Source organism: Bos indicus, chromosome 21 (genome assembly GCF_029378745.1).
Source record: "Bos indicus isolate NIAB-ARS_2022 breed Sahiwal x Tharparkar chromosome 21, NIAB-ARS_B.indTharparkar_mat_pri_1.0, whole genome shotgun sequence".
Lineage (NCBI taxonomy): Eukaryota > Metazoa > Chordata > Mammalia > Artiodactyla > Bovidae > Bos > Bos indicus.
In genome coordinates, this window is record NC_091780.1 from 64,226,166 (window position 1) to 64,253,313 (window position 27,148).

The 27,148-nt window shown below is 49.8% G+C and overlaps 1 protein-coding gene across 6 annotated transcripts in view; it reads right to left on the reverse strand.

The window, feature by feature from the left end:
• Positions 1-13,165: 13,165 nt before the first annotated feature.
• The window catches only part of BCL11B (BCL11 transcription factor B), a 111,394-nt gene continuing 97,411 nt past the window's right edge, over positions 13,166-27,148 (reverse strand). For all 6 annotated transcript variants that reach the window (XM_070775676.1, XM_070775677.1, XM_019984009.2 and 3 more), the window contains one exon: positions 13,166-20,186. In XM_070775676.1, coding sequence (XP_070631777.1) covers positions 18,115-20,186 — 2,072 coding nt within the window. In that variant the 3' untranslated portion in view covers positions 13,166-18,114. The remainder of the gene's footprint in view (positions 20,187-27,148) is intronic.

Here is a 27,148-nt window from a genome sequence, read left to right on the forward strand (position 1 = left end):
TGGAGTAGTCTTGGTAGCCATTCCCTTCTCCAGGGGATCTTCCCGACCTAGGGATCGAACTTGGGCCTCCTGCATTGGCAGGCAGATTCTTTACCATCTAACCCACCAGGGAAGCATGGTGGGCATGAGACGATGGAGAAATGAGAACTTGTCCTGGCCCCACCAAGACAGTCATGCCTTAGATATGACTGAGGCATGGCAGTGGAAGCCGGCTGCCGGGGGAATGCCTGGTGTGTTGTGCTAGAGTGGTTACCGGGGTCTGGAGTCCCAGCAAACATGACATTGTAATCTCAGTTATGTTTTATTTATGGGAAGTGGTGGCACAGCGAGGGTGTGTTAACAAACAAAGATGATTGCTTCTGAGCCACTCTCGTCCTGAGGTAATTAACACACAGTAATGCACCAGTTGGGGGATTCAAAGAGCCGACAACCTTTTCCATAGGAAAATGATCTGCAACACCCAGGCCGAAAGGGTGGAATCTGGAGGAAGAAGGACGTGTTTTATCTTTGGTTAAAGGTGTCTCATTAAAAAGCACTGGCATAAATTACCCTTCCTTTAAAAAAAAATATCCATATAACATTAAGAAAACTACAGAGTATAAAATGTCAGAGGCAGAGATGTGTGGATTTGCAGCTGTTGGTAAAGTGGGCCGGGGGCTCCCTGTGTATCTTGCATGGCATAAATTAAAAATATTGACTGCAACCCAAATAGCATTTGCAATCAGCTCAATGTGGCAATGTGTTATACAGACCATTTGCTTTTAAAAAAATTAAAATATGAATCAAACTTGGATGACAAAGAAGTTCAACTTCTCGGGAAAAATCAAATACATCATCAAAAGGTCACAATTCGTAGACAAATTGCTGTTAAAATTTATGACTTGTTTGCAAAATGTACTGTTGATCATTGGTAACTGCTAAATGCTTGGGCGCCTTCTGACAAAATAAATAAATAAATAAAGCACTCTGCATTCATTAGGGAGAAAAATATGAAAAACTACCTGGGATGCTAATACCTAGCTGAGGGAGGATAGGATGAGGCTGCTAGTCTGGGCGGAGGAGGAGGAAGGAATCCAAAAACAAAGAGGAAGGAGCCATGGTCAGGCGAACACACGATCGCCCCTGGGGAAAATCTGAGATGGCCAATTGTCTACAAAGCACAGAAGTCAGAGCATCCGAACGTTAAGCAGCAAGGTTCCTTAGGCCCCAGGGGACGTGCTTAGAGATTCTGTGCCATTCTACCCTTCCCAAGGGTGCCCCCGCTGACCCTCGTCCGGGCCGGGTTCTCCAACGTCATTCCCTGCAAATCTCCAAAGTCGCTGGTGGCAGAGACCATGCCCAGGTCAGAAGGATTCCCCACCAAACCCAGTGCCCAGCAGAGGACCCAGCATGGAGCAGGGCACACCAGAGGGCTGTGGGATCTCTCGCCAGCGTCTTCCGCCCTTCCCTCACTGGGTGGCACCTATAATCTGGGGTGGGGTAGAAACTGCCCCCCTCCATTCCCATCCTAGCCTGCCCCGCACCTTGCCAGCTGACTGATTTAGGAAACCAGGATTAACCAGCACCTGACTTTCTTCTGGCCCAGGAACTGATTCAAGAACCACCACGCGGACCGACGGCTCTGCCTTCTCTCTCAGGCGGATGAGAATGGAGGGAAAGGCGGCTGGGGAATTCTAGGAAAGACGGTTGCTTCCTCTTCTGAGAGAGCCCCTGGGAATCTGTGCTCTCCCTCCTGGGGACCACGTGAGGTGAGGCTGAGAAATGAAAGGGAAGGGGGTGGAATGGGGCAGGTACACGGAACCCAGCAGTGACAGAGAACTCCACGGTGAAGCCCCGGCGGTGCCCTCTGAGGTTAGGTTGAGGCCGTGTCATTCGGCCTGCTCAAGGGGATATGGGGACAGAAATGATAGTCTCCACCCCCAGCCCTGACCCAGCGGGGCATCTGTGTGTCACTCTCCATACCTCCCAATGCTGATGGCTCAGCACCGAGGATCCAGCAAAGACCCCTGAGATCCAACAGAGACCCCCGAGAAGACTAATCTTCAGAGGTGGACATGTCCTGTGTAGGCTGCCCGGTTTGATGGCCACTGGTCACCTGTGGCTACTGAGCCCTTGAAAGGTGGCCAGTGCAACTGAGGAACTGAGTCTTTAATTTTATTGATTTTAAAAATTAATTTGGATTTAAGCATTTGCCGGTGGCTACTACAGTTCTAGAACATGTCAGCAAAGCGAGAAAGAACGGGCTGGAATCCCTGAATCTCTCCATAGGAAGCTGCCCAGCAGCCACTTTATGGGACTGTAACATTAACAAGAAATCAACCTTAATTATGATAGAATGAGTCACTGGGATTTTGAGATGGTGTCAGCAGTGAATGGTCCTGACTGATGCTTATTGAGTGTTGACTCAGTGCCCTGCGTGAGCACCTTGCATGCCATATCTTATTTACGCATGGGGCTCCCCTGGAGGCTCAGCTGGTAAAGAATCCACCTGCAATGCAGGAGACTCTGGTTCTATTCCTGGGTCAGGAAGATCCGCTGGAGAAAGGAAAGGCTACCCATTCCTGCATTCTTGGGCTTCCCTTGTGGCTCAGCTGGTAAAGAATCTGCCCTCAATGCAGGAAACCTGGGCTCGATCCCTGAGTTGGAAAGATCCCCTGGAGGAGGGAAAGGCTACCCACTCCAGTATTCTGGCCTGGAGAATTCCATGGACTGTATAGTCTGTGGGGTCGCAAAGAGTGGGACACAACTGAGTGAATTTCACAGCTCACAGCAACAACTGGAGGACATCAGTAGCATTATTACCCACGTGTTACAGATGAGGAAACTGAGGCCCCAGGTGGTCACTTGTATAGAAAGAAGCTGAATGGGATCCCCACCCAAGTCATCCAGCCTCAGAGCTAAAATCAAGGGACCCATGATGGATGCTATAGTCGAGTTCCAGAAGGAAGGTAGTGGCTACAATGGAGATGATCCCCAAATGGTTCTATCATCTAAGGGGGATCAGAGAAGAAGGCTCATGGCAAAAGAGGTGCCAGGGACCTGGTGGTCTCGGCCCTGGCTTTGACCTCCTCCCTGCTGCTGCCTCAGAGGGACAGGCAGCTGATTCCTGGGGTTTTGCACTCCCCCTACAGCAGGTGGGTGTCCCTCCACTGAGGACAGTGGGACACCTCCTCCTTCCCGAACCCATAGCCCTTCAGGACTCAGGGTGTTAACCGCCACAGGGGACCACGCCAGGGCTTAGGTGTCCATAGGTGAGAAAGCGTCAGGTGGTCTGCCAAGCAGGAGGTCCAGGAGGGGGCCTTGAGCCATGAGTCCCACAGGACACAGGGAGGTAGGAAGGGACAAGAGGAGGCAGGGACATCATGGGAAAAGACTGGGTGTCTGGGAAGAGCCTGCGGTGTTCCCAGGGGCAGGAGGCTTCCTCTGAGGGATGCACAGAGGCCAGTGAGGTGGACTCGGGGTTGTCATTCAGTTGCTAAGTGATGTCCAACTCTTTGCAACCCCACGGACTACAGCACACCAGGCTTAGGGAAGCCTGTCCTTCTCTATCTCCCAGAGCTTGCTCAAACTCATGTCCATTGAGTCAGTGATGCCATCCAATCATCTAGTCCTCTGTCGTCCCCTTCTTCTCCTGCCTTCAATCATTCCCAGCATTAGGGTCTTTTCCAATGAGTCAGTTCTTCGCATCAGGGGGCCAAAGGATTGGAGCGTCAGCATCTGTCCTTCCAGTGAATATTGAGGGTTGATTTCCGGGACTTGGGGTAGCCATCATTTATGTGGTTGTTTATTTAATACATCTGGGCTTCCCAGATGACTCAGTGCTAAAGAATCCACCTGCCAATCAGGAGTCCTAGGAGATACAGGTTTGATCCCTGAGTCTGGAGGCTGTCCTAGAGGAGGGCGTGGCAACTCACTCCAATATTCTTGCCTGGAGAATCCCATGGACAGAGGGGCCTAGTGGGCTACAGTCCATGGGGTCATATAGTCAGGCTCAACTGAGCACACACATTTATCATATCCATCACTTCCTACCATATATCTAGGAATGTAAATCCTTCAGAGCCTTTCCTCAAGCATCAATTCATCAATCCTTCAACCATGCTGTGGGGGGAGGGGACACACATCCACCCAGTTTGCACAGAAGGAAACGGGCTGATGGGACTGGCTGGAGCAAGACCTGGGAGAAAACACAGATGAGGAACCAGGAGGCGTGAGCTGGCAGGGGCGGGGTCTGGGGAGAGGTCAGCTCTGAGGATGAGCACTCATTTGGCCCACACGGGGCTTCTCACCTGTGAACTCCCCCAAATATCCTGCATCAGAATCTCTCAGGATTTATATTTAAAATGCACATTCCAGGCCCCAAACCTGCTGATAGAGAATCTCCAAACAGCGTGAGCTGGGAATCTGTATTTTAAGTGCAAGCTCCATGGGTTTTTGTGTGGGCGCTTTCCAGGTGGCACAGTGGTAAAGAACCACCTGACAATACAGGAGACACAACAGTCGCAGGTTCGATCCCTGGGTTGGGAAGATCACCTGGAGGAGAAAATGGCTACCCACCACAGTCTTCTTGCCTGGAGAATTCCATGGACAGAGGAGCGTGGCGGGCTGCAGGCCCTGGGGTCACAAACAGCTGGACACACTGAGCGACTGAGCACCACGGGTCATACTCCTACAAGAAAGAGTGTGAGAACTGGCATGTGGACCAAGCTTGGGGGCTCCACGTCCTCAGGGAGCCTGTGGGGCTTTTTCCAGGGAGGAGCAGGCTTCTGGACAGGGCCACCGGTCCCTAGAGCCCTCAGGATGACCCAGATGGGTGTTGCGCAGCGTCTTGGCCCAGAGGGACGCTCCCTGAGGTGTATGCACTCTGGGTGTGCGGTGCAGGGGAGGGAGGAAAGAGCAGAGACGCAAGAACAGAAGGAGAGACGGAGGCAACTCAGCAATGACAGACAGACAGAGCAAGAAAGCGGAGGGCGAGGGAGGCGGGGGAGCAGGAGAGAGACAGGAAGACAGAGGGAGACTGTGCCACGTGATGGCTCCCATCTGCCAGGCCCCGGCCCCTCCCACGAGCAAGGGCAGGCCAGGCAGACCTGCACCCCGCCCACAGAGCAGCCCCCACCCCACATGCCAGCCACCCCCTGCCCAGCTGCCAGGCGCTCAGGACTGGGCCACGTGGGTGTCTCCGTGACTATGCCCAGCGAGGCGCCCCCAGACACACACACGGTGGGGGCAGGGCAGGAGGGGGCAAACCTTCCCAGAGCCCAGGAGTCTAGGGTGGGAGACCGCGGATTCTCTGCAGACTGAGGGGTGTGGGCAGGGGTGGGAGGCAGGGGGCAAAGAGGCTGGGGTGTGACAAGGGGCACGGTTGAGGGCTTGCTGGGAAGCTGAGACCATGACCCAGAAATGAAAGGGACAGCAAGTGGAATTTTGCTGGGCACCTTCAGGTATCAGGGGCCTTGGCTACCTTATGCTATTCGACCCTCACAGTTCTGCAGTGAGGAGATCTTGTCCCCATAGTGCAGATATGAAACTGAGGCCAGGAGATCACAGACCCCGAGCCAAGACTCAGTCTCAAGTGCTTCCAATTCTAAATCCCACATTCTTTCCACTGCACGCAAGTTTCCAAGTTCACAAGACAACAAGGAACAGTACAGGAGACTTTGGAAACAGTTGCGATTCACTATACCAGGGCGATCACAAAGTAGTCAGGACCAACCATAGACAGAGAAGTTCAGGGGTCTGGGGAAGCTAAGTAGTTTCAGCAGAATGTCTTGGGATGGCCCCAGGGGTGGAGGGAGTTATCTATTTATTTATTTACAATTCTCTAACTCACTATCTTCTGAAAAGTATTGAGGAGGTTACAGTAAGATCATATGTCCACGGTGCGTGCTTAGGCATCAGTCGTGTCTGACTCTTTGTGACCCCATGGACTGTAGCCCACCAGGCTCCTCTGTCCTTGGGATTCTCCACGCAAGAATACTGGAGTGGATTGCCATTTCCTCCCCCAGGGGATCTTTCTGACACAGAGGTGGAACCTGCGTCCCCTGCATTGGCACCCTGATTCTTTACCACTGAGTCCCCTGGGAAGCCATTACATGTCCCGTGAGGCTACCAAAATAGAAACTCAAAAATAATATTGAAGAAAGGATATGTTTTTACATCACCACATGGATCAAAGGAGGAATATCTTTTTAATCTCAACCTAATACTGACTCTGTGATTGAACATTAAATTTATACGGAGCTTCCTGGCAGCCGTGGCATGAAAGGAAATGCAACACTTCACATGATTCAAATACAAATGAACTATATGGACTTATCAAAAGAGATATTTATTTCCCAATGCTAAGTCCCGGAAATCAGGGATAAGGGTTCCAGATGAATAAAATGTCCCAAACATGTGTTTTCCTGTTACATTTTTATATACACACTTACATATACATAACTACATACATAAAAGATATGTATATAACAATAGAGTAGTTATATACTTGTATATATAACTCTATGTATGCTTATAGTTTCATATATATGATCGTACAGACCTGTATAGCTTTATATACAGCTGTAGTTGTAGAGTTATACAGTATATAGTTATATATAGCATATGCATGCATCTGTGTGTGTATCTAAACTCAAATAAAGGGAATCCTTTCACAATAAACCATAATAGAAAAGAATATGAAATGAATACACGTGTGCTGCTCTTAGTTGCTCGGTGGTGTCTGACTCTTTGTGACCCCACGGACTGTGGCCCGCCAGGCTCCTCTGTCCATGGGATTCTCCAGGCAAGAATACTGGAATGGGTTGCCATTTCCTCCTCCCGGGGATTTTCCCAACCCAGGAATTGAACCCAGGTCTCCCTCATTGCAGGTGGATTCTTTACCATCTGAGCCACCAGTGTGTTAGTTCCTTGTGTGTATATATAAATCACCATGCTATACACCAGAAACTAACACAATAAAATCAACTGTAATTTAAAAAAAAAAAAAAAAAGAAGTTGGATGTAACTTGCCTTCCCTTGTGGCTTAGTGGTAAAAAATCCATCTTCCATGGAGGAGATGCAGGTTGGATCCCTGGGTCATGAAGATCCCCTGGAGGAGGCTATGGCAACCCACTCCAGTATTCTTGCCTGGAGAATCCCATGGACAGAGGAGCCTGGCAGCCTACAGTCCATAGGGTCTCGAAAGAGTGGGACATGACTGAGCAACCAAACAACAACAACAAAAAGCTGGAATCCTGGAAAGCAAAAGGAATCACAGCCAAAGCAGAGAGAGCAGACTCCACAGCGAGTGGGTTGCCAGTCCAGGAACAGAACCTGAACTAAGGGGCTAGAGTTCTGGTATCCGTCCCCATGACACTGGGCACCTAGAATGGATCCTTTTTCATAAAGCCTGGATTCTGAAGAACTGCTCTGCCAACAAAAGCTGGACAAGAAATGCTACACCGTCTGGAACACGAGGAAGAAGTGTGCGATCTCTCTGGACTTTGGGTGGAAGAAGTCACTGGGGCCAAGTGTATGTGGGATCCAGGTTTGCACTACCTTTCCAGACCAGCTGAAGACACTGGGGCCCTGCAGAAGCAGCCATGAATGTGTGCTAAAGCAGCTTTTATAGCAGAAGTCATCAGATTCACCCAGAGGGGAACTCACAAAGATGAACTCAGTCGGAAACCACAACCACCGCGGAGTCGGATCCACACCGACACTTAGCTAGATCATTTGGAATCACAGCATACGAATATTTTCTCTTCTTCTAAAAGTTGACATCATCTCAACTATTACCAAAGTCTTCAGCCCCCTCATTTCCAATGGATATAAATATTCCACTTGAACAAACTCTTTTTCATTCTCTCACTCCTTTTTTGTTGAATACAGAGGCTGCTTCTAACATCTTGCCATCGTGTATGTCATTCACCAGAATGCCTTCTCCTCATGAATAATAAGCGACGTGTCTATGTTTCTTTTTTCCCTTTAGGTACCAAGAAATGTGGATTCAGATCTATGATTTGAGTGTAGCAGCATATAGCCTGCTTCTCTAGGCTGTAATTTTACATAGGTGTATATGCCTAGCTCATCGTTTCATCTCTTATTTATTTATAACCCTGCTGCTTATTTATATTTTATTATGCTTCCTATTGGCCTCCTCAGAAGTTTGTGGACCTGTTACAAAAGAATTTAATGAAATGTCAAAGTGACCATCTGTAGGCATATAACTCTTCCTCTCTCTAGGAATTGTTTGGTGGTTCAGATGGTAAAGAATCTCCCTGTAGTATGGGAGACCTGGTTTCAGTCCCTGAGTTGGGAAGATCCCCTGGAGGAGGGCATGGCAACCCACTTCTGAATTCTTGCCTGGAGAATCCCATGGAGAGAGGAGCCTGGTGGGCTATAGTCCACAGGGTCGCAAAGAGTCAGACCCAACTGAGAGGCTAAGCACAGCACAGCACATACTTAGTACAGTTGCTGAGAATAACATGACCAGATCAAATGACCACAATATCATTTAGCTCTTAATACACACTACCCCAGAGCTTTCAAAAGAAGATAGAGGAACATGGTTGAAACATGAGAGAGGCAACAAAATGGAACCCTCAATTACAGCACCAAATGCAGGCCCAAAGCCTGAGTCAGGCTGGTGTCAAAGATGGGGTTGGAGGGCTGGGAGCCTCACCTGTGGTCTGCCTCTGAATTTCTCTCTTTCATTTACCAGCTCCTCACCGTACCATGGGGTGTGGAGTAGATGCTTTGTACAATCTTGTCAATGGAAGGAAGAAGAGCTAGGAAGAAAGAAGGGGAGGGAGATACCATCTCTGATCTGCAGTAGCTCCTGGCTTTCCTGCACGACCTGCCTACCCTTTGGAAATTTCAGCCTGCAATGCATTTTGAACCAAAGACATTTCACATGGCTTGTCCCATGAGCGACATGTCAGGCTCGTTATAGCATCGTGGGGCTTGAACAGAGACAGTGACCACCCACTTCTAGACAGGACCTCTGGGTTCACCTCCTGGGATATGTCCCACACTAGACGTTTCTCAATTTCATAGTTACACATTAAACCTCTCTTAGCTCCAGAGAAATGGCACCCTACTCCAGTACTCTTGCCTGGAAAATCCCATGGACAGAGGAGCCTGGTATGCTACAGTCCAAGGGGTCTTGAAGAGTCGGACATGACTGAGCGACTTCACTTTCACTTTTCTCTTTCATGCACTCACTGGAGAAGGAAATGGCAACCCACTCCAATGTTCTTGCCTGGAGAATCCTAGGGATGGGAGCCTGGTGGGCTGCCATCTATGGGGTCGCACAGAGTCGGACACAACTGATGTGACTTAGCAGTAGCAGATGTTTCTTATTTTTTACATCTTTGATTATAGAAGGTCACGGGACACAGGTATATTTCGATCATGTCCTGTGAGAAGGAAACCACAGTAAAGGGAAACAGTTTGGATGTCGGCAGGACACATGGATGCCTGGGACAAGGACGGGGTTTCCTAACCTGTAACGAAGGACACGTCTCCTCCAGCCTCCTGCTGGACTCCGTGCTCCCATCCGAAAGACAGAACTCTTACTGTCGGTTCACTCACTGCATCCCCAGCTAACTGGGAGTCATCCAAGCCCTGGACTGCATCTCCAGGGCCTAGGAGTATGGAGCACTCAGGAGGAGCTCTGGGATCATTAAGGAAATAAATAACTGAATAGATGGGTGGATGTCCCCTTCTGCCCACTAAAAGGTAAACCCCAGGAAGGCAGGTGTGAGTCTTGATGATCTGTAACTTCTGAGCAGAGTCTCTGACACAGCATAGATCTTTGATAAATGTTAATTAATGAACAACTTGTAGATGGTTGGCTGGATGGATAAATAAATGGATGGATGATGGATAGAATGGTTGGATAGATGGACGGATAAAAGGATAAGAGGGTAGATGGATGGATGGATGGATGGACAGGTAGATGGGTGGATGGATAGATAGATAGATGGGTGGATAAACAGACAGGTAGACAGACGGATGGCTGGATAAACGAACAGATGGATGTACTATACTTTAGGGTTTGGGAGAAGATACCTGTATTAGACGGATTTGTACTAGATGCTTTTCAGGGTCCAACTAACTATATGACTTTGCTTCTCCGTGGGGTTTACTGTACTTTCCCAACAACCATGTCTTTTCCTGTGCCATAGCCTCTGCAAGACAGGCCATTTCTCCTCACCTGTGCTCATCTTCCTGGTGAACCCTTACACGTTTTTCAAAAAGCAGCACAATTTCCCGAATCCTCCCTCTCCACAACTGATCACTGCCTCCCTCCTCCAGGCTCCTCTCTGCCCACGTTGCCCCATCCTGCAGCCTTGTTTCATAAGGCATTTCTCTCATTAAACAAGGAGGCCCCCAAGAGCAAAGACCAGGCCTGACCTCCTGTGTGCCCAGGCCTGACCTGCAGCTCAGTCTTGGCTTTGGGAACTAAATAGACTTTTAAGCTCGCTCTGCTTTGACTTCTTTAGCACATCCTAAACGGTCTTTAACCAGAATCCTATAAAATTGTTTTGAAGGTTAGGCAGAGCAGGCAATTAGTGACTAAGATTTTACCGGCACATAAGAAAGTCAGAATTTCATCTTCCCTGGCTTGAAAGTCACAAGTTTCATTATCTGTTTCATCACATTAGTGTTTTTTATAAAAGCTCTATTCATTTTGTTTTACCTCCAAAGTAGAAGAGGATGTTTTCCAGCTTTAGTTGCTGAACTTACAGCTGAAGAGTGAGCTGTTCAGCAGCCTGCTCTGAGGTCCCTGTCATGCTTGGGACCACCTGGAAAAAGAGGAGACGAGACTCTATGACTTGAGACTGGCGACTCCGGGGTACAGCCACCAAAACCACGGGATTTTCTGTTGAGAACCCATTCTCACCCTGATTTTCACCAGCTAAATACGGAACATTTCGGACTTTAACTTTCCCATCAAATTTTGTTCCTCTCTGTGCACACGGCATGCTGATCTGAAGGCTAAATGGGTCCTTCCAGATGACCTTAACGCTCCATTTTACAGATAGGGAAACTGAGGCCCAGAAAAGGGAAAGGATTGGCCTGAGGTCCCAGAGCCACTGGTGAGACAACGAGGACTGAGTGGAGCTTTTCCTGTGTTTGCCCTGCTGGTGATCTCTAAACTGGGCTTTTTTAGAAGGGCTGGGCCGGAAGGGCCCCGCTGAGTGTGAATGACACGTCATCCCAAGCACTTTTTGTGCTCAGATTAGGTGCTTGTTCCTCAACGTTCAGATGGAGGTTCTTCCCCAAATGAGCACATTCCCTCGTGCCCTAATCAGAAAGCAGCTTAGCATTTCAATTCTGCTATTTGCTCAGTTTTCTAGGCAGGAAAAAACACACGGCTCAGACAGGCATCCTAAAGCCAGTGAGAGATAGACTTGGAGCCCAGGACCTACAGAAAAGAACATAATTCTTCACAGGGAGTTTTTATTCTCTACACCCTAGAAATTTTGTTCATTGGAGGGACTGATGCTGAGGCTGAAGCTCCAATACTTTGGCCACCTGAGGCAAAGAGCCGACTCCCTGGAAAAGACTCTGATGCTGGGAAAGACTGAAGGCAAGAGAAGGAGATGACAGAAGACAGATAGTTAGATGGCATCACCAACTCACCAACGTGAGTTTGAGCAAGCTCTGGGAGATGGTGAAGGACAGGGAAGCCTGGCGTGCTGCAGTCCATGGGGTCACAAAGAGTCCGACATGACTGAGCGACTGGACAAACAAACAAAACAAAAAAACAGCCTAGAAATCAGGGCAGGGCTTCTCCTGAATGGTTACCCACTCCATTTTGGGTGCTGGACTTTAAAGTTACCCAGCACGTGCATCTTTAACCCTGTATCCGTCCAGTGCTTAGATATGTTGGGAGAATGGTGACTTTCTGGAGACAGGACACAGAGGCACATATGGCCCTCACTCCTGTGATCACCTCTGTGGGCAGAACCCACACAGCATCTTCATAAACATAGCTCGGTGTTGTTTTCATTTTTTGCAAAGTCTTTTGCGAAGATTCCCAGGCTGCCCACCTGGTTTGTGAATGGCGTCCAGTGAGTTTGCAGAAAAGTGACTTGAGTGGAACATTTTTTGTGTCTTAAAGAGCCAGAAACATGAGAAGAGTAGTCAAGGGGGACTTCCCTGACAGTCCAGTGTTTAAGACTTCATGCTTTCACTGCGGAGGCCGCAGGTTCGACCCCTGGTCGGGCAACTGGGATCCCACATGCCTTGGGATGTGACCAGAAAAAAAAATAATAGTCGAGAACTCGGTGGGTCTTTGATCCCTTTTCACTCAGGGCTGGGCTCTGCCTCTCACTCGTAGAAGGAAAGCAGTGGTTTATTAAGTGGCTGAAACCCAATGGGAAGCTGTCATCTTCCCCTTCCATCTTGCTGACTGCTCCAAGCCCAGCACTGGGAAAAGCCCAGTGAAAGGCTATTTCCTTCCAAAAGACCATGCCTCCTCCTCTGGATCTGTGATATTATCCCCGAGAAAAGCATGCTCCAATCTATCAACCTGTCACACAGGTGGCAGGAAGAAGGTGGTGCTCCTGTGTGATTCCATTCAAACTCATGGATGGGTGGAGATGCTCTGTACTCAAACAGCCTCCCTTCACGATGGGGACCCAAGGGTACCAGACCAAGGACACAGGGCAGCCAGACCTCTGTCCTACTCATTTCTGACCCCTCACCCAGTGGCTCTCCCTGGAAATTCAGGAAATGTTAGCTGAAAGAAACTAGACCCAAGTCTTGTCATTCCCAGACGAGGGCTTTTACTTTTATACCACTTGGTCTCAAACTTGGCTGTTTGCGAGTCACCTGGGTCATTTTCAAAAATACCGATGCCTAGATCTCGCCTCGAAAGAATCGGATAGAAATTGGTCTGGGGCGGGGCCTGGACACAGGGATTTTGAAAAACTCTCACGTGATTCCAACGTGTAACCAGGAGTGAGAACCACTATTCCGCATCACAGCCTCACAGAGGTCAAGAAAAAAGCACAGCTGGTCTCTCAGGCCACTACTGCCTGTGCTCTCGGATACGAGAGTAACGGGCCTGCGTCGGGAGAAAAATGGAGAGAGACCTTTAAGTCACCCTTGGAAATAAGCTGTCCATCCCCTACCCTGGAAAGACACAGAAAAGGACAAGGTTTGGAGATCAAGTTAAATGTCCAATTTATTTTTATAACTTGAAACCAGAACAAACTTGGTTTTGAACAAGCGTACAAATGAAATGGCAGACACATGCTGAACAGAACATTGTGACATTAAGGGGAAGAAAAGAGGCCCAAAATCTTGTACAGAGAATAAAAGGAACAATAAATATTTTACTAAGCCATATTGAAATGACCTCCTGTCATCTCAACATTTTATCCATAATAAAAAAAAAAAGTGCCCGTTTCTTAAACAGAGCACAAATACCAAGCAATAATAAATAGTTCCAAACTTGTAGTAAAAGACAGAACCTCCAAGTAAACAACAAAAGCTCATACAATAAGTAATAGAAAAGGTAATAAAAATATTTCGCCTTGCCAGTACAAATGCAAACAACTTAACTCAATGTAACTTTGCTTCGCAGAGCTGATACAAGGAGCACCAAAATTCATGGGTTTGCCTGTGTTCCACAAAAATCCTTGACCGTCACTTAGGACCAGAACGAAAGGCTGACTTCCCTACTTTTCACATTTTTGCTTAGAGGAAATCAGCCTCCTCCTCCTCCCCCATGAAAGACCCTCAAATGGCAAGTGGCAGGTTCCAATTGGGGGCATCTTTGAATCAAGTTGTGGCAGTGTGGAAAACCGGCCTGGGGTCGGCAGGGTCCCCCCAGGGCCCGGGGCCTCTCTCACTGGGTCATCTGCTTCAGTGTTGGCTTTTTAAACACAAAAAAAGAGAAGCAAAAATGCTCATTTCTCTGCAGTCGACAGAGACACAATCTTTGTGCTTTAGGATGGCTTGATTCTGGCATCGTGGTGACTTTGCGGAAGCTGGTGAGAGCTGGCTAGCTTTTGTAACTACAGGAGGATTGCCTTGGAGGCTGCTCAAGGACCTCCCCAGGGCACCCGGAGAAAAGGGCAGCCCGTGGGGCTTCAGGTCAAACAGGCAGGAAACAAACATCTCAGCTTGATCTTCTGCCTCCTCCCCCCTTCTTTTTACTTTGCAAAGGTAAGTGGCAAGGAGGAAAAGCATATTAAACAGAAAAGCGCCCAGAAGAGAGATTTCTGCATTTGGTAAAGAAATTGCCCGAAAGGATGCTTGCTTATACTTTCATAACCTGAAATATAATGGTTTCTTAGAGTTCCTGAAATAAAAAATGGCTTCCTGATATAGGTATTTTTTTAAAAACGTATTATTCCCTCATCCAAAAAACCACCACTTTATTATCTTAAAGCTACTTGGCTTTACAAAAAAAAAAAAAAGAGGGGCAGGGGTGGGGGGACAGAGAGGGAGAAATAAATCTGATAAACATGAGCACATCGAGGACCGACAGAGGTGGGAAGATGGAGAGGAAACACGTGGGAAGGAAAGAGAAAGAACTATGGAAAGGCACCGAATTCGTCCCAGGCCCTAGGCATTTGGAGACTGACGAATGTAGGTTCTGGAGAGAAAGCAGCGGAGCAAGTAAGAAAGACAGCAGGCCACCACTCTCCACGGATGAAAAGGTCCCGGCTGTGATGGGGACCCCTTCCTGAAATTCAATTTGCACTGGTCCCAGCCGCAGACCACGTCACCTGCGCCTGGCTGATACGCCAGCTCCCTTTATCACATTTTGTTTTGTTTTGCTTGCTTGTTTGACGTTCTCTCAAGGACTAGAGAAAGCTCGGTTTGCATTTCTTTCTGCTTTGAAGGGTGGGAGAGGTGGTGGTGGTGGTGGTGGTGGTGAAGAGAAGGCGTGCGCTCTCTCCCCCACGTCTGACATCTTTACAGATGCCTCGTAGAGAAGGGAGGGCTCTGTGAAATGGTACCGACATCTTGACAAAAACTGATTTCTCCACTCAACGCGAATAAAGAATTTCCCATCCGGTCTGCTGTGGCCACACCAGGGAGCCTTGATGCAAGGTTCAGGGCATTCAGACTGAAGCCCTATTTTGAACAGTCCTTGGTAGAGGCCAATTCTGACAAAAATATATACAACTAAAATGATTTGTGAACCAAAGCATTTAGCTACTTCCTTTTGTTTCTTTTCCTCGAAGGTTGTCAAACAACCCTTTTTTTTTTTCCTCCTGTACAATAGGACTTAACATACAAATTTTTTTTTTTGCAATATTTTATCCTGCCAAATTAAAAAAATATATTATGGCAGCCTGCTTGTTTTTGTTTTTTTTTTTTCTTTTTATTTCCAAATTCACTAACAAAAAGGTACATTAAATCCCTTTAAAAGGACAAGCTTACAGTTAAAAAATTACAAGCTCCAGTAAAAATACAGCAAGTGCCTACATCATATGAACCAACCAATATATCCATTCCAGAGGGAGGTGGGAGGAGAGAATTAAGCACAGATCAGAAATGTGGGGGTTTTTTTCTGCAAAGCAATAACAATATTAAGCACTTTTTTTTCTACATACTTTTTCTACATGGTGTAGCAATCCCCTTTTAATCCCCAAATACAAGTTTCTATACATTTTTTGAAATAAAAATTCAACACCCAAGGCAGAAAAAAATTTACTAAAACTCCGACTTTACAGTTACTGTGACAAGAACAAATTATTATAGACCCACCATTTAAATTTTACTGCAACATTTTCAAGGAAAAGAAAAGGGTTTTTTTTTTTTCTTGTTTTGTCAAATGCCCAGGCATTCTCGATTATTACAAATACTGGTCCACTTTTACAGTAATCAAGAAATTTTCATATATATAATATATACTAAAACCCCGTCACCAAAAAAAAACAATATACACGCAGCCACTGTGGCATTTTTTTTAATAACCTATTAAGCAAACTTTGAAAAAAACGATCGCTCCAACACACATACACACAATTTTTTTTTACCCTTGTATGTATCCAATACTGTAAACGTATTTTTAAGACAGAGTGCACTAAATTTAACTTTAGAAAAAAATTAGCCATTGTTCCTGAATTGTTTTTTCATTCAACAATATCAACTTGTACCTTGTGTCACTTGAGTTTTAATTCAGCAGTAAGTCACCTCCACTCCACATCTAAGCAGCGTTGTCCCACAGGCAAAAGGGGCTGAGGTTAATTCAGCTAATGGATATCCAGGGTTGTGCTGGGTTTATTTCTTCATTTGATTGGGTCTTATGGCATTTTCACGTCTTCAACCAGGATTTTTGAAAATTTATTTAAAGTAAATGTGGCTTTGTTTCTAAAGAAATGTACTTTTCTCGTTTTTTTTTTTTTAAAGTCTTTTCATTGCAAAAGAAAAAAAAAAGTTTTGCATTTGTCTCAAGAGACTCAAATAGGAAGATCAGTTTTCAAGGCACTCACATCAAATTGAATGGCAGTAGAAACACTGTCCAATAAATTATTATTTTATTTTGTTCTTTATAGTGCCAGTACTGTGAATGCCACGCTTAGCAATACTGACACTCAATCTCAGCCATCCCTTACAGTTTAACCCACCTCTGGGCCAAAAAGAAGAAGATGCTGCAATTTCTTGTTGAGAAGCCATTTAATTTAAATGCAAACAAAAGCTTTAAAGTGCGGGTCAACAGAATTCAAATGTCTAATCTGAACAGTCCAATGTTTAGTACCTTCCAACCTAAGGGGATAGAAAAAACAAACAAAAACGAAGTAGCGCTGGGCACCTTCAGATGGAACTCTTCCCACTTTGCAGTAAAAGGGAACTGAAATTGGCAAGATTCCCCCCACCCCATCTGTATAATGTCATCAGTGTGCAGAGGGAATACTAACTCCCCTCCAGTCACCATCAGGACATTGTCTGCTTGAGAAACGGTCTGTTGTCACTGGTAGCAACGTATGACTTAGGATTTCTGTGGTGAGGGTGATAAAAAGAGAGAAAGAAACTGTCAAGCCAGAAGAAGCCTGAAAGAACACGGCTGGTTTCTTTCCTTTCTGTGTTATTGCAGGCCACCACCATCTATCTACCCCCCAAAGTACCTTCAGCCTATTTTATTTAGTCTAATCTATGGCAAATAGCAGAAATGGCATTCCACGGCACACCGACATTCCAAGAAACGGATGGGATCTGCTGGGAATGCACAATTTTAGAATGCTCTTGGGCCATTTCCTGGGGCAAAGTCCTCAAAAACTCCTGTTTCTCTGGCAGTGCTGAGTATTTTGTTGTTGGGGGGCGGGGGGGGGCGGCGGGGAGGGAAGGCCCACCATTCAAAGGTTTCCTTATGTATGGCAAGGTTGAAGTCAACATAGAAAAGGCCTCCCTTACTCAGGACATCATCAGTGCTACATCTCCATTCCAATTCTGAAACAAAGTGCTACAACTTTAAAGATTGTTATCCGCTGTACATCCACCCCCCTCCCCCCCAAAAAACGCATGCCACTTTTTATTTCAGGACAAAAAAAAAAAAAAAAGAAGGAATAAAAAAGTAAACAACTTTAAAAGTCATTTAAGTGTTGGCTTCTTCACAAGAAATTACACATGCTTAGCTTAGATTTCAAAAAAAGCAGCGCCCTCCCCACCCCCCAAATTATAATTTAAAATATAGCTTCCCCTCTACAGAGCTCAGGAGTCATCGCTCAGGCTACTACTGGGTTAAAGGAAGGAAAAAAAAAAAAACTAAAGAAGGGATGGATACCCAACAAAATCTCTTAAAGGAATTTCAACAGAAAGAATAACAATAAAAAGTACCTGCACATGCCAAAAAAATTACAAAACCCAATAAATACAGAAATTATTGCACAGTTAAAAGGCTCCACAATTTTTTTTTGTTTTTACTGCCTTAATCAACCCTCGGGTTTCCATAGGACTTCGCAGACACAGGTTAGGTTGGAGGGCCACCTCCCCTGGGCCCCGGGGACCCGCGGGGGGCGCCGAGCGGCGGTGACGCGGAGGCAAGTGTCAGGTCAGCATTCTCTCGCTTGGCGACGGGGCGACTGTACAGGTGCGCAGGGTGGGGCCCGGGCCCCCGCGCGCGCGCGCACACACACACACACACGCGCGCACACGCGCTTAGCTCCTCTCCGCCTGCTCGATTTTGACGTCGTTAGTCAGCAAGTGCTCGCCGTGCCACTTTTTCATGTGTTTCTCCAGGGTGCTATAGACGCTGAAGGGCATTTGGCAGATGTCGCAGCGGTACACCTCCTTGCCGATCTGCCCGTGCGTCTTCATGTGGCGCGTGAGCTTGCTGCTCTGCGCGCACGCGTAGTTGCACAGCTCGCACTTGTAAGGCCGCTCGCCGGTGTGGCTCCGTCGGTGCACCGTGAGGTTGCTGCAGTTCTTGAACACCTTGCCGCAGTACTCGCACGTGTCGCTGCGCCGCCCCTCCTTGGAGCTCGGCCGCCCGGGGCCCGGGCCGCCCAGATGCGGCGTGCTGCCCCCGCTGGCCGTGCCGCTACGGCCCGACAACCCGCCATCCAGCAGGTCCCCGGGTGGCGTGGAGAAGCGCAGGCTGCCGTTCTCGGACGAGTGCTCGGACGACGTGGCGAAGGGCGACTGGCGCGCGTCCGTGAAGCCCAGGAAGGGGTCCTTCATGAAGTGCCGCGACGCCGCGTAGCCCACCAGCCACTGCGAGTACACATTCTCCGACGGGATGAGCGCGGCAGGCGGCAGCTCTAGGTCCTTCTCCACCTTGATGCGCTTGGCCGCGCTGTTGAGGCCGGGGCTGGGCAGCGGTGCCGGCTTGCGCGGGAAGAGGCCCGGGAAAGGCTCGGTGCCCGGCGCGAAGCCACCGCCGCGCCCGTTGACCGCGCCCCCGGGGCCCGCGTCGCCGCAGCCCCCGGCGTCATCGTCGTCGCCTGGGTCCCCGCCGCCCCCACCGCCGGCCGCGCGCTTCAGGAAGGCGCCGCGCTTCTGCTTGTCAGCCAGCAGGTCGCCATAGGGCGGCAGCGCGCCCAAGCCCACGTTCTCCATTACCTTGCCCAGCACCAGCGCCTTCTCGTCGGCCAGCGCCTTGGCCGCGGCGCCGCCGCCCGCGCCCGGCACGCCGGCCACCCCGCCACCACCGCCGCCGCCACCACCGTTCTCCCGGTTGCGGCTCAGCTCCGAGTCCATGCTGAAGCTCGACTCGGGCCGGCTCTCGTTCTCCAGCAGCAGCTCCTCCTCCTCCTCCTCCTCCTCTTCGTCCTCCTCCTCGGGCTCATGGCCCAGGGAAGGGTCGCTCTCGTGGTGGCGGAAGTCACCGTCGGCCGCCTTGAGGCCCTCGCCGGTCAGCTCGCTGGTGCCGGGCTCGGGGGAGCTGGCAGCCGAGAGCCCGTCGTCGGAGCGGCCGGCCAGCGAGCCGGCCTTGTGCATGTGCGTCTTCATGTGGCGCTTGAGCTTGCTCGCCTGCGAGCACGCGTGGTCGCACAGCTGGCACTTGTAGGGCTTCTCGCCCGTGTGGCTGCGCCGGTGCACGATGAGATTGCTCTGGAACTTGAACGTCTTGCCGCAGAACTCGCACGACTTGCTCTTGGCCGGCGGCTGCGGCGGCGGCGTGCCACCGGGGGGCATGGGCGGCAGCGGCGGCGTGCTCAGGAACGGGGACTTGGGGCTGGGCTGGAAGGGGTTCAGGAGCCGGTGCATAGGGTTGCCACGGCCCGGGGACACGGGCGGCGGCGTGGAGCTGTTGCCCGCCAGCTCGCGGAGCCGCCGCGAGAAGTCCATGGCGGGCGAGTCGATGGCCATGGGGTTCAGGCGCATGACTCGGTCGAAGGCACTGGGGTGCTGGGCGACGAGCCCCATCTCCTCGGCGCTGAGGCGGTGCGGGTCCAGGTGGTGGCGCGGCGGCGGGCTGAAGAGCGGCGGCGTGCCAGGCAGGCGGCCCTCACCGAAGCCTGGGTGGTCCCGCAGGATGGGGCCCGTCATGCGCAGCAGGTTGAAGGGGTTGCTGTCGCCCAGGAAATTCATGAGTGGGGACTGGGCCACGGCCTCGGGTCCCAGCGGCGGCGGGATGGTAAGCCGCGGCGTGAGCGAGCTGCTGGCCGGCCCGGGCTCCAGGTAGATGCGGAAGCCGTGCGTGTTCTGCGCGTGTTGCAGCAGGAACCACGCGCTGTTGAAGGGCTGCTTGCATGTTGTGCAAATGTAGCTGGAAGGCTCATCTTTACCTGGGGAGACACACGGACAGAAAGAGGCAAGAGAGACGTGAGATGCCGGCGGCGTCGCAGCTCTCAGGGGGTGGCACCAGACCACTGCAGAGCAGGCCCAGGCCAGCGACCCCCTGGCAGACCCCCTGGCGGACAGGCTAGAGAAGCCTCTGTGTGGCTGTTTCTCCAATTGGTAGACCTCGCTCTGTGCCCTTATAACATGGTGTCTTTAAACCCATCATCTCAGAAGCCAAAGGAGATGTTATTTGTGAGAAAGCCTGATTCCAACAATGGGAAGTATACAAAGGCTGGGCTGCCTAAAAGATAGCAAGGCAAAGTTCAGCCATCATATAGATCCTGATAATTCTTTGGGGGTGGGTGGGCCACCTCATGCCAAGAGCTGACTCATTGGAAAAGACTCTGATGCTGGGAGGGATTGGGGGCAGGAGGAGAAGGGGACGACAGAGGATGAGATGGCTGGATGGCATCACTGACTCGATGGACTCGAGTCTCAGTGAACTCCGGGAGTTGGTGATGGACAGGGAGGCCTGGCGTGCTGTGATTCATGGGGTCGCAAAGAGTTGGACACAACTGAGCGACTGATCTGATCTGATCTGGGGAGTGGGAGGGGTACTGCCCTGGGCCTTGTAGGATGTTTGGAGGCATACCCACTAGAAGCCAGTCACACTCCCTCCCCTCCCAGTCATGAGGATCAAAAATCTCTCCAGGCATTGCCAAAACTCTTTGGGGGCCAAAACAACTCTCCCCCTCTCCACCCAGTCATGACTAGGCAAATCTTCGATCCAAGGAAGTTCTAAGAAACACAAATCAAACTGAATCACCTCGCAAACATTTTAAGAGCACTAGCTGATAACCTCTGCGTCATTTGGGAGTTGAACTACCGGAAATCGTAGGGTTTCATACACCAGTGTCTGTGCAGAAAGCACCGTCCAAGTTAAACAGGGATGCGTGTAGGAACAGGACTTCAGCATCGTAAGAACATCACTACTGGCGGACAGCTGCCCACCCCCCCCCCCATCACTGCCCTCGTGGCCTCATACACCCACATGCACATACACACACACACACACCTAACCACAGCATGGAATCTGGCCTTGAGACCCCCCGGGGCGGGGCACTGGCCTATATGAGGTCCCTTGCCAGAAGGCTGAATGAAAGAGTGTCACCTCCGACAGGGCGATCAGGATGAACAGTGGCAAGTGTGAGTTTGTGACAAACTGGGCTCTGGCATTGGGAGCCCAGTGTTCGTGGACGCTGGTGGCATGGAGCCGAAAAACCCTTGTCTTTGTCCATCATTGGGGGCGGTCACAAAGTGGGAGCCTGGACCTTCCAACCAGCACCTATTTCGTGGCCGACATCCTCAACTTGCGGGTAAAACTGGCTGCTTCTCCAGCCTGAGGCTCTCCTAACACTCCACATGAAACGGGACAGGTATGGGCAGGCCCTGCCCTGCCCTGCCCCCTCAGACTCGCTCACTGGCCGGAGAAGGGAAAGGGAATATGGCATCACAGCCGAGGTCTTGAAAAAAAAAAACCCTTTTTGTTTTTTCAGACTTCCTTGTACCTGGAAGATTTTAACACTGATAAAGTACAGTAGCTGCAAACTCCCCAGTGAGGCCAGAGGTGTGTGTTAGTTTCCAAACCCGGGATCAGGAAGGGAAGGGGAAGTACAGTCCCTCCTCAAAAGAGGGATTTCCGAAATCCCATACAGAGATGGAGTTTTTGTTTCTTTGATTCCCACCCGAGAAGAATGTTTCTTGGGGGTTTCACCCTTAGCAGTCAAAACTCTATGGACTCTGAGAACAAATACCCCAAGTTCCTTATGGGTTAGACTTGATGGCTTCAAAGGAGCCTGGACCTCACTGAGCCATGCAGTGTTGGGGGGGCCTCCAGGAGTCAGGGGTCCGCGTGGAGATTCTCTGCAACACAGAACCAACTGGGCCAGATCACCCCCGCTGGGAACTAAGACATGCCTTCCAAGCCTGGTGGTCCACAGTCATCACTGCACACTCGTGTCCAACAGGACATGTGTCTCCAGGTTTGGTAGTGCGGAGACCAGTGGGTGGGTGATGGGGGAACGGACAGAAAGGGAAAAAGGATTCCAAAGCTCAGCTTCCCCTCGTTTTTAAACCCAGCTCCAAGAGAACTTCTGAGGCCATTTTCTTTCTCCAGGGTGTCTGGGAAACTTCCTTCTCCCAGCATGTCTGCATTAATTCAGTTCCCCGTGCTGGAGCCCCTCGGGAGAATCTCCCCCCGCCCCCCAGAAACGTGCAGGGAGGCCTTCCCAAGGCCCTGGGCAGCTGTGTTCCTCACTTTGGGAGCAGTAAGGCCACACCGACACTTCAGCCTTCCCTTCCTGCATGCCTCCCCACTGTCGCAACCAAAGGCCATTTTTTGGGGGGTGCATTTCATGGTCACATGACCACTGAGGGAGGCCAGGCCAGGACCACGTCCCTGCTGGCACATGATGATGCTACAGCCCAGAGATGCACAGCCTTCTTGGAGGTGCCATCTCCTGTCCTGGCTTACTAGGTGATATATGTGGGGAACAACAGAACGGTTCACCTCAGTCTCACGGGAGAGCTGGCCAGACGCCATAGTGTTTTGTCCTCCTCAAATCCTTTTCTGGAAACAAGGCAGAATAAATAAGTAATAAATAAGACGATAAAGAAAACATCCCTCTCTGACATCAGGAGCTAATAACACAAATGAAGCACCACCTCCCACAAGGCCATAGATCTTCCAATTAAAGAGCCCTGGACTTCCCTCGTGGCTCGATGGTAATGAAGCCGCCTGCCAGTGCAGGAGACGTGGGTTCGATCCCTGATCTGGGAAGAGCCCACGTGCGGCAGAGCAACTCAGCCCGTGCACCTCAACTACTGAGCCTGTGCTCTGGAGCCCAGGAACCACAAATACCTACCGAGCCCATGCGCCCTAGAGCCATGCTCTGCAACAAGAGAAGCCACCACAGTGAGAATTCGGAGCACCGCAACTAGAAAAAGAGCGCACACAGCAGCAAAGAACCGGCACGGCCAATAAACGACTTTAAAAATCCATTGGTTTCAACTGTAATTCAATAAAAATAAAATAAAAAAGAGCACTCTGGACTCTGCACCTGGGCTCCAGCTACTCTCAGTAACCGAGTTCCACACACACAGCAGCTCTGGTTCCTTGTATTTTCAAGTTGGGCCACCTCCCTTCCCCTAATCTCTTTTTTCATCATCTTCATTTCCTTGGGTCTCTCTGGAGCACTTCCTGTTTCTTGTTCTGATGGCCACACACTTTCTAGAAAGTTCTATTGCCCCTGAGGAATGCGGGTATCAAAAGACAGTGCAAAATTCTCAGGCAGGCCAGGAATGAAATGGCTGATTAAAATATATTTTTTTAAACTCAAGCAGCAGCTGCTGAGAAGCATGTAGCTGCACGTTCTGAAGAACTCAGAGGTTTCCATTTCTTGTATTTTTTTTTTACAGACAAAACAAAAAGAGTGGAAGACATTTATAAGACTCTATCTTAGAAAAGTCTAAGGAGGAAGTTTTGCTTGCTGTAGTTTCGTCCTTCAGTCCTGTCCAACTCTTTCGTGACCCCATGGACTATAGCCAGCCAGGCTCCTCTGTCCATGAGATTTCCCAGGCAAGAATACTGGAGTGGGTAGCTATTTCCTCCTCCAAGGGTTTCTTTCCGACCCAGGGATCAAACCTGTGTCTCCTGCATTGGCAGGCGGATTCTTTACCACTGAGCCACCAGGGAAGCCAGAGGAGGAAGTTAACCTGTTTGGAATTTATCATCAGGTGGGGAAGAGCTCTGTGCACCCACCAAATCGGACTCCAGGGTCCCAGATCATGCCAGGGTAAACGCTTTTCCTTGCCTTTGAACAATCTGGTCCCCTCACTTCCCTCCACACCAGGGCAAGATTCACAGCAGGGGACAGTCTATCCCAGGATCTGACAGCTTCCAGTGTTTTTAAATCTCCCAGTCCTCAAAGGCCCTTCCTATACAATGCTCTTTCCACTCTCCCCCGTAACTTTCTTTTTTAAATAAAATGTTCATTTCCATACTTCCACTTCACGGTTATCTGTTGCCTAGAAGTAGCCTTGAGCACTGGGACTGCTCACTTTTGAAAACTGAACAATGTCAGAAAGGCTTTGAAGAGCCACTCAGAACATTCTTCTATTCAAAAACTCACTAAATATTTTAAAAGGCAACACACAGTCACGGACGGCTCATTTTTAAACATGGCAGAAGCCCCTTGGTGAGAGGGCTGCTTCGGATGCGGGGCTGTCCCTGCTCCTGGAGCTCAGGGCCACTTGCCCAGAGGTGAGTTGGAAGCTCCAGCTGGTGCCAGCTTTGCTGATGGCCCAGACAGGGGCCATGCCCCAACACGCTGCCACCGTGGCTGCCACCAAGGTTCCAACCGAGAGGTCAACGCCTAGATTATTTTGAAGCAACTTGGAAGTTGCAAAGTGTTAGTTGCTCAGTCGTGTAGGACTCTTTGCAACCCCGTGGGGTGTAGCCTGCCAGGCTCCTCTGTCCATAGAACTCTCCAGGCAAGAATACTGGAGTGGGTTGCCATTCCCTTCTCCAGGGGATCCTTCTGACCCATGGATAGAACCCACATCTCCCGCAATGCAGGCAGATTCTTTACCATCTGAGCCACCAGGGAAGCCCTGAAGCAACTTACCCAGCAACATCAAGCCTGGCCTACAGACCTAGAAATGTCAGCTGCATTGGGATCACTACATCGGGCTTGGCGACTCAGAACCCAAGGCCAGCGTGTTTCCTTGTTTGCTTCCTTCCCTTTTCCTTCCTCAGACGTTTTTGGTATCCGTTGGCAGAAACCCACACCGGATCTTCTTTGCTGTACTGGCTTTCAAGAGAGACCCTGTGTTTTTCTTTAATTCAAAACCCTCCCTGAGATCACTGTTACAAGAACCCTGAACAGCGGCACGAGTTCATACCTTGCCATTCCCTGCAGGAAGATGTCAATCAAGGGGCTTCCCAGGTGGCTCAGTGGTAAAGAATCTGCCTACAATGCAGGAGACACAGGTTCAATCCCTGGGTCAGGAGAAGGAAATGGCAACACACTCCAGTATTCTTGCCTGGGAAATCCCATGGACGGAGGAGCCTGGCAGGCTATGTGTGTTGTGTCTGTTAATTGCTTAGTCGTGTCCAACTCTTTGCAACCCATAGACGGCAGCCCACCAGGCTCCCCCGTCCATGGGATTCTCTAAGCAAGAACACTGGAGTGGGTTGTTATTTCCTTCTCCAAAAGGAACTATAGAAATAAAGAAAGTGAAGTCGCTCAGTTGTGTCCAACTCTTTTTGACCCCATGGACTGCAGCCTACCAGGCTCCTCCATCCATGGGATTTTCCAGGCAAGAGTACTGGAGTGGGGTGCCATGCCTTCGTCCACGGAGTTGCAAAAAACGAGTCGGACATACCTAGCAATTAAACAACAACGACGTCAACCAAGTCACTTTACCTCTCTGAGCTTCATTTCCTCATCGGTAGAACTGGAGAAGGCAATGGCACCCCACTCCAGCACTCTTGCCTGGAAAATCCCATGGATGGAGGAGCCTGGTAGGCTGTAGTCCATGGGGTCGCTAAGAGTCGGACATGACTGAGCAACTTCCCTTTCACTTTTCACTTTCATGCATTGGAGAAGTAAATGGCCACCCACTCCAGTGTTCTTGCCTGGAGAATCCTAGGGACGGGGGAGCCTGGTGGGCTTCTGTCTCTGGGGTCGAGCAGAGTCGGACACGACTGAAGCGACTTAGCAGCGGCAGCAGCAGAATGGGAATAGCATGCCAGCTTCCGAAGAGGGCTGGGGGAGCAAATGAGATCCCACGCGATCCCTATAAAATCCACACATCCCCACGCATGCACGTATTATGGTTGGGCTTTGTATGTTTCGTGTTTTATTATCCACCTTGCACCTCGCAGTGGATGTTTCAGATGGTGCCCTTCTGTGTAACTCTGGCTGTAATAAAACCCTGGAGGAATTTTAATGCAGCCGGCCTAATGCATTAGAGGTTCCAGGGAAATAGAAACTTGCAAACGTTGAGGAAACATCATTTTTTATTGTGACTCTTGGGAACCAACACACAACTGGGCTCCTGCAATGAAATGCTGCTCTCCCTCTGCTAGCAGGGGTGTGTGTGTGTGTGTGTGTGTGTGTGTGTGTGTGTGTGTTTGTGTTAATAAGCACTGAAATAATTGTTCCTATTATGCTGGTTACTCTAATAATACCAATAAAGGTATCAGGGATGTTCAATAAAAAGCACACCTTTAATTGAGTTATTATTCAATAAAAAGGCCGTAATTGAGAGCAATAGTTTAAAAGGGCTCTCCTAAGGCCGAGTGATACCAGCTAGAAGGGTACTGCTGCCTGCGGGGGATTTAGTGGTTCAGGGCTTCTCCAGAGCCACAAGCAGACACCGCCACCCAGCTCAAGTGGGGCCTGCAGTGATCGTCAGCCAGGGCCTTCCTCTACCCAAAGGTGGAGGCAAAAGTGAGAGTCCTGACACTGAATGCTGAAGAACGAACTGAGTCTTGGCTTCACATGTCCCTCTATGGCTTGTGAAGCATTTGACAGTTGGTTTGGCATTTTAACAGCCATCAAGGCATTTCGCTCACATATGACCTCTGAGGGGGCCAGGCCAGGTCCACATCCCTGCCGCACACAAGGATGCTGCAACTGAGAAGCAAGAGCCCCCTCTCCCCTCAAGAGCAAAGGGAGGGCCACGCCCCTGCATAGGCTTCCCCACCCCTGGCTCCATCCCAGCTGCCCCCCAGCAGCACCTGAGAGATGGACTGTTCTCTGCACACTTGTCGGGGCCTGTTTCACAATGAAAAGGTCCTCCTGCCACACTGTGTGTGTCCTCCCAGTGAAGGACATCAATTACCCTTTGGTGGAAGCCAGTCAGGTCCACTACGGGCTTGTCCCGGGAGTGGAGATGTTTC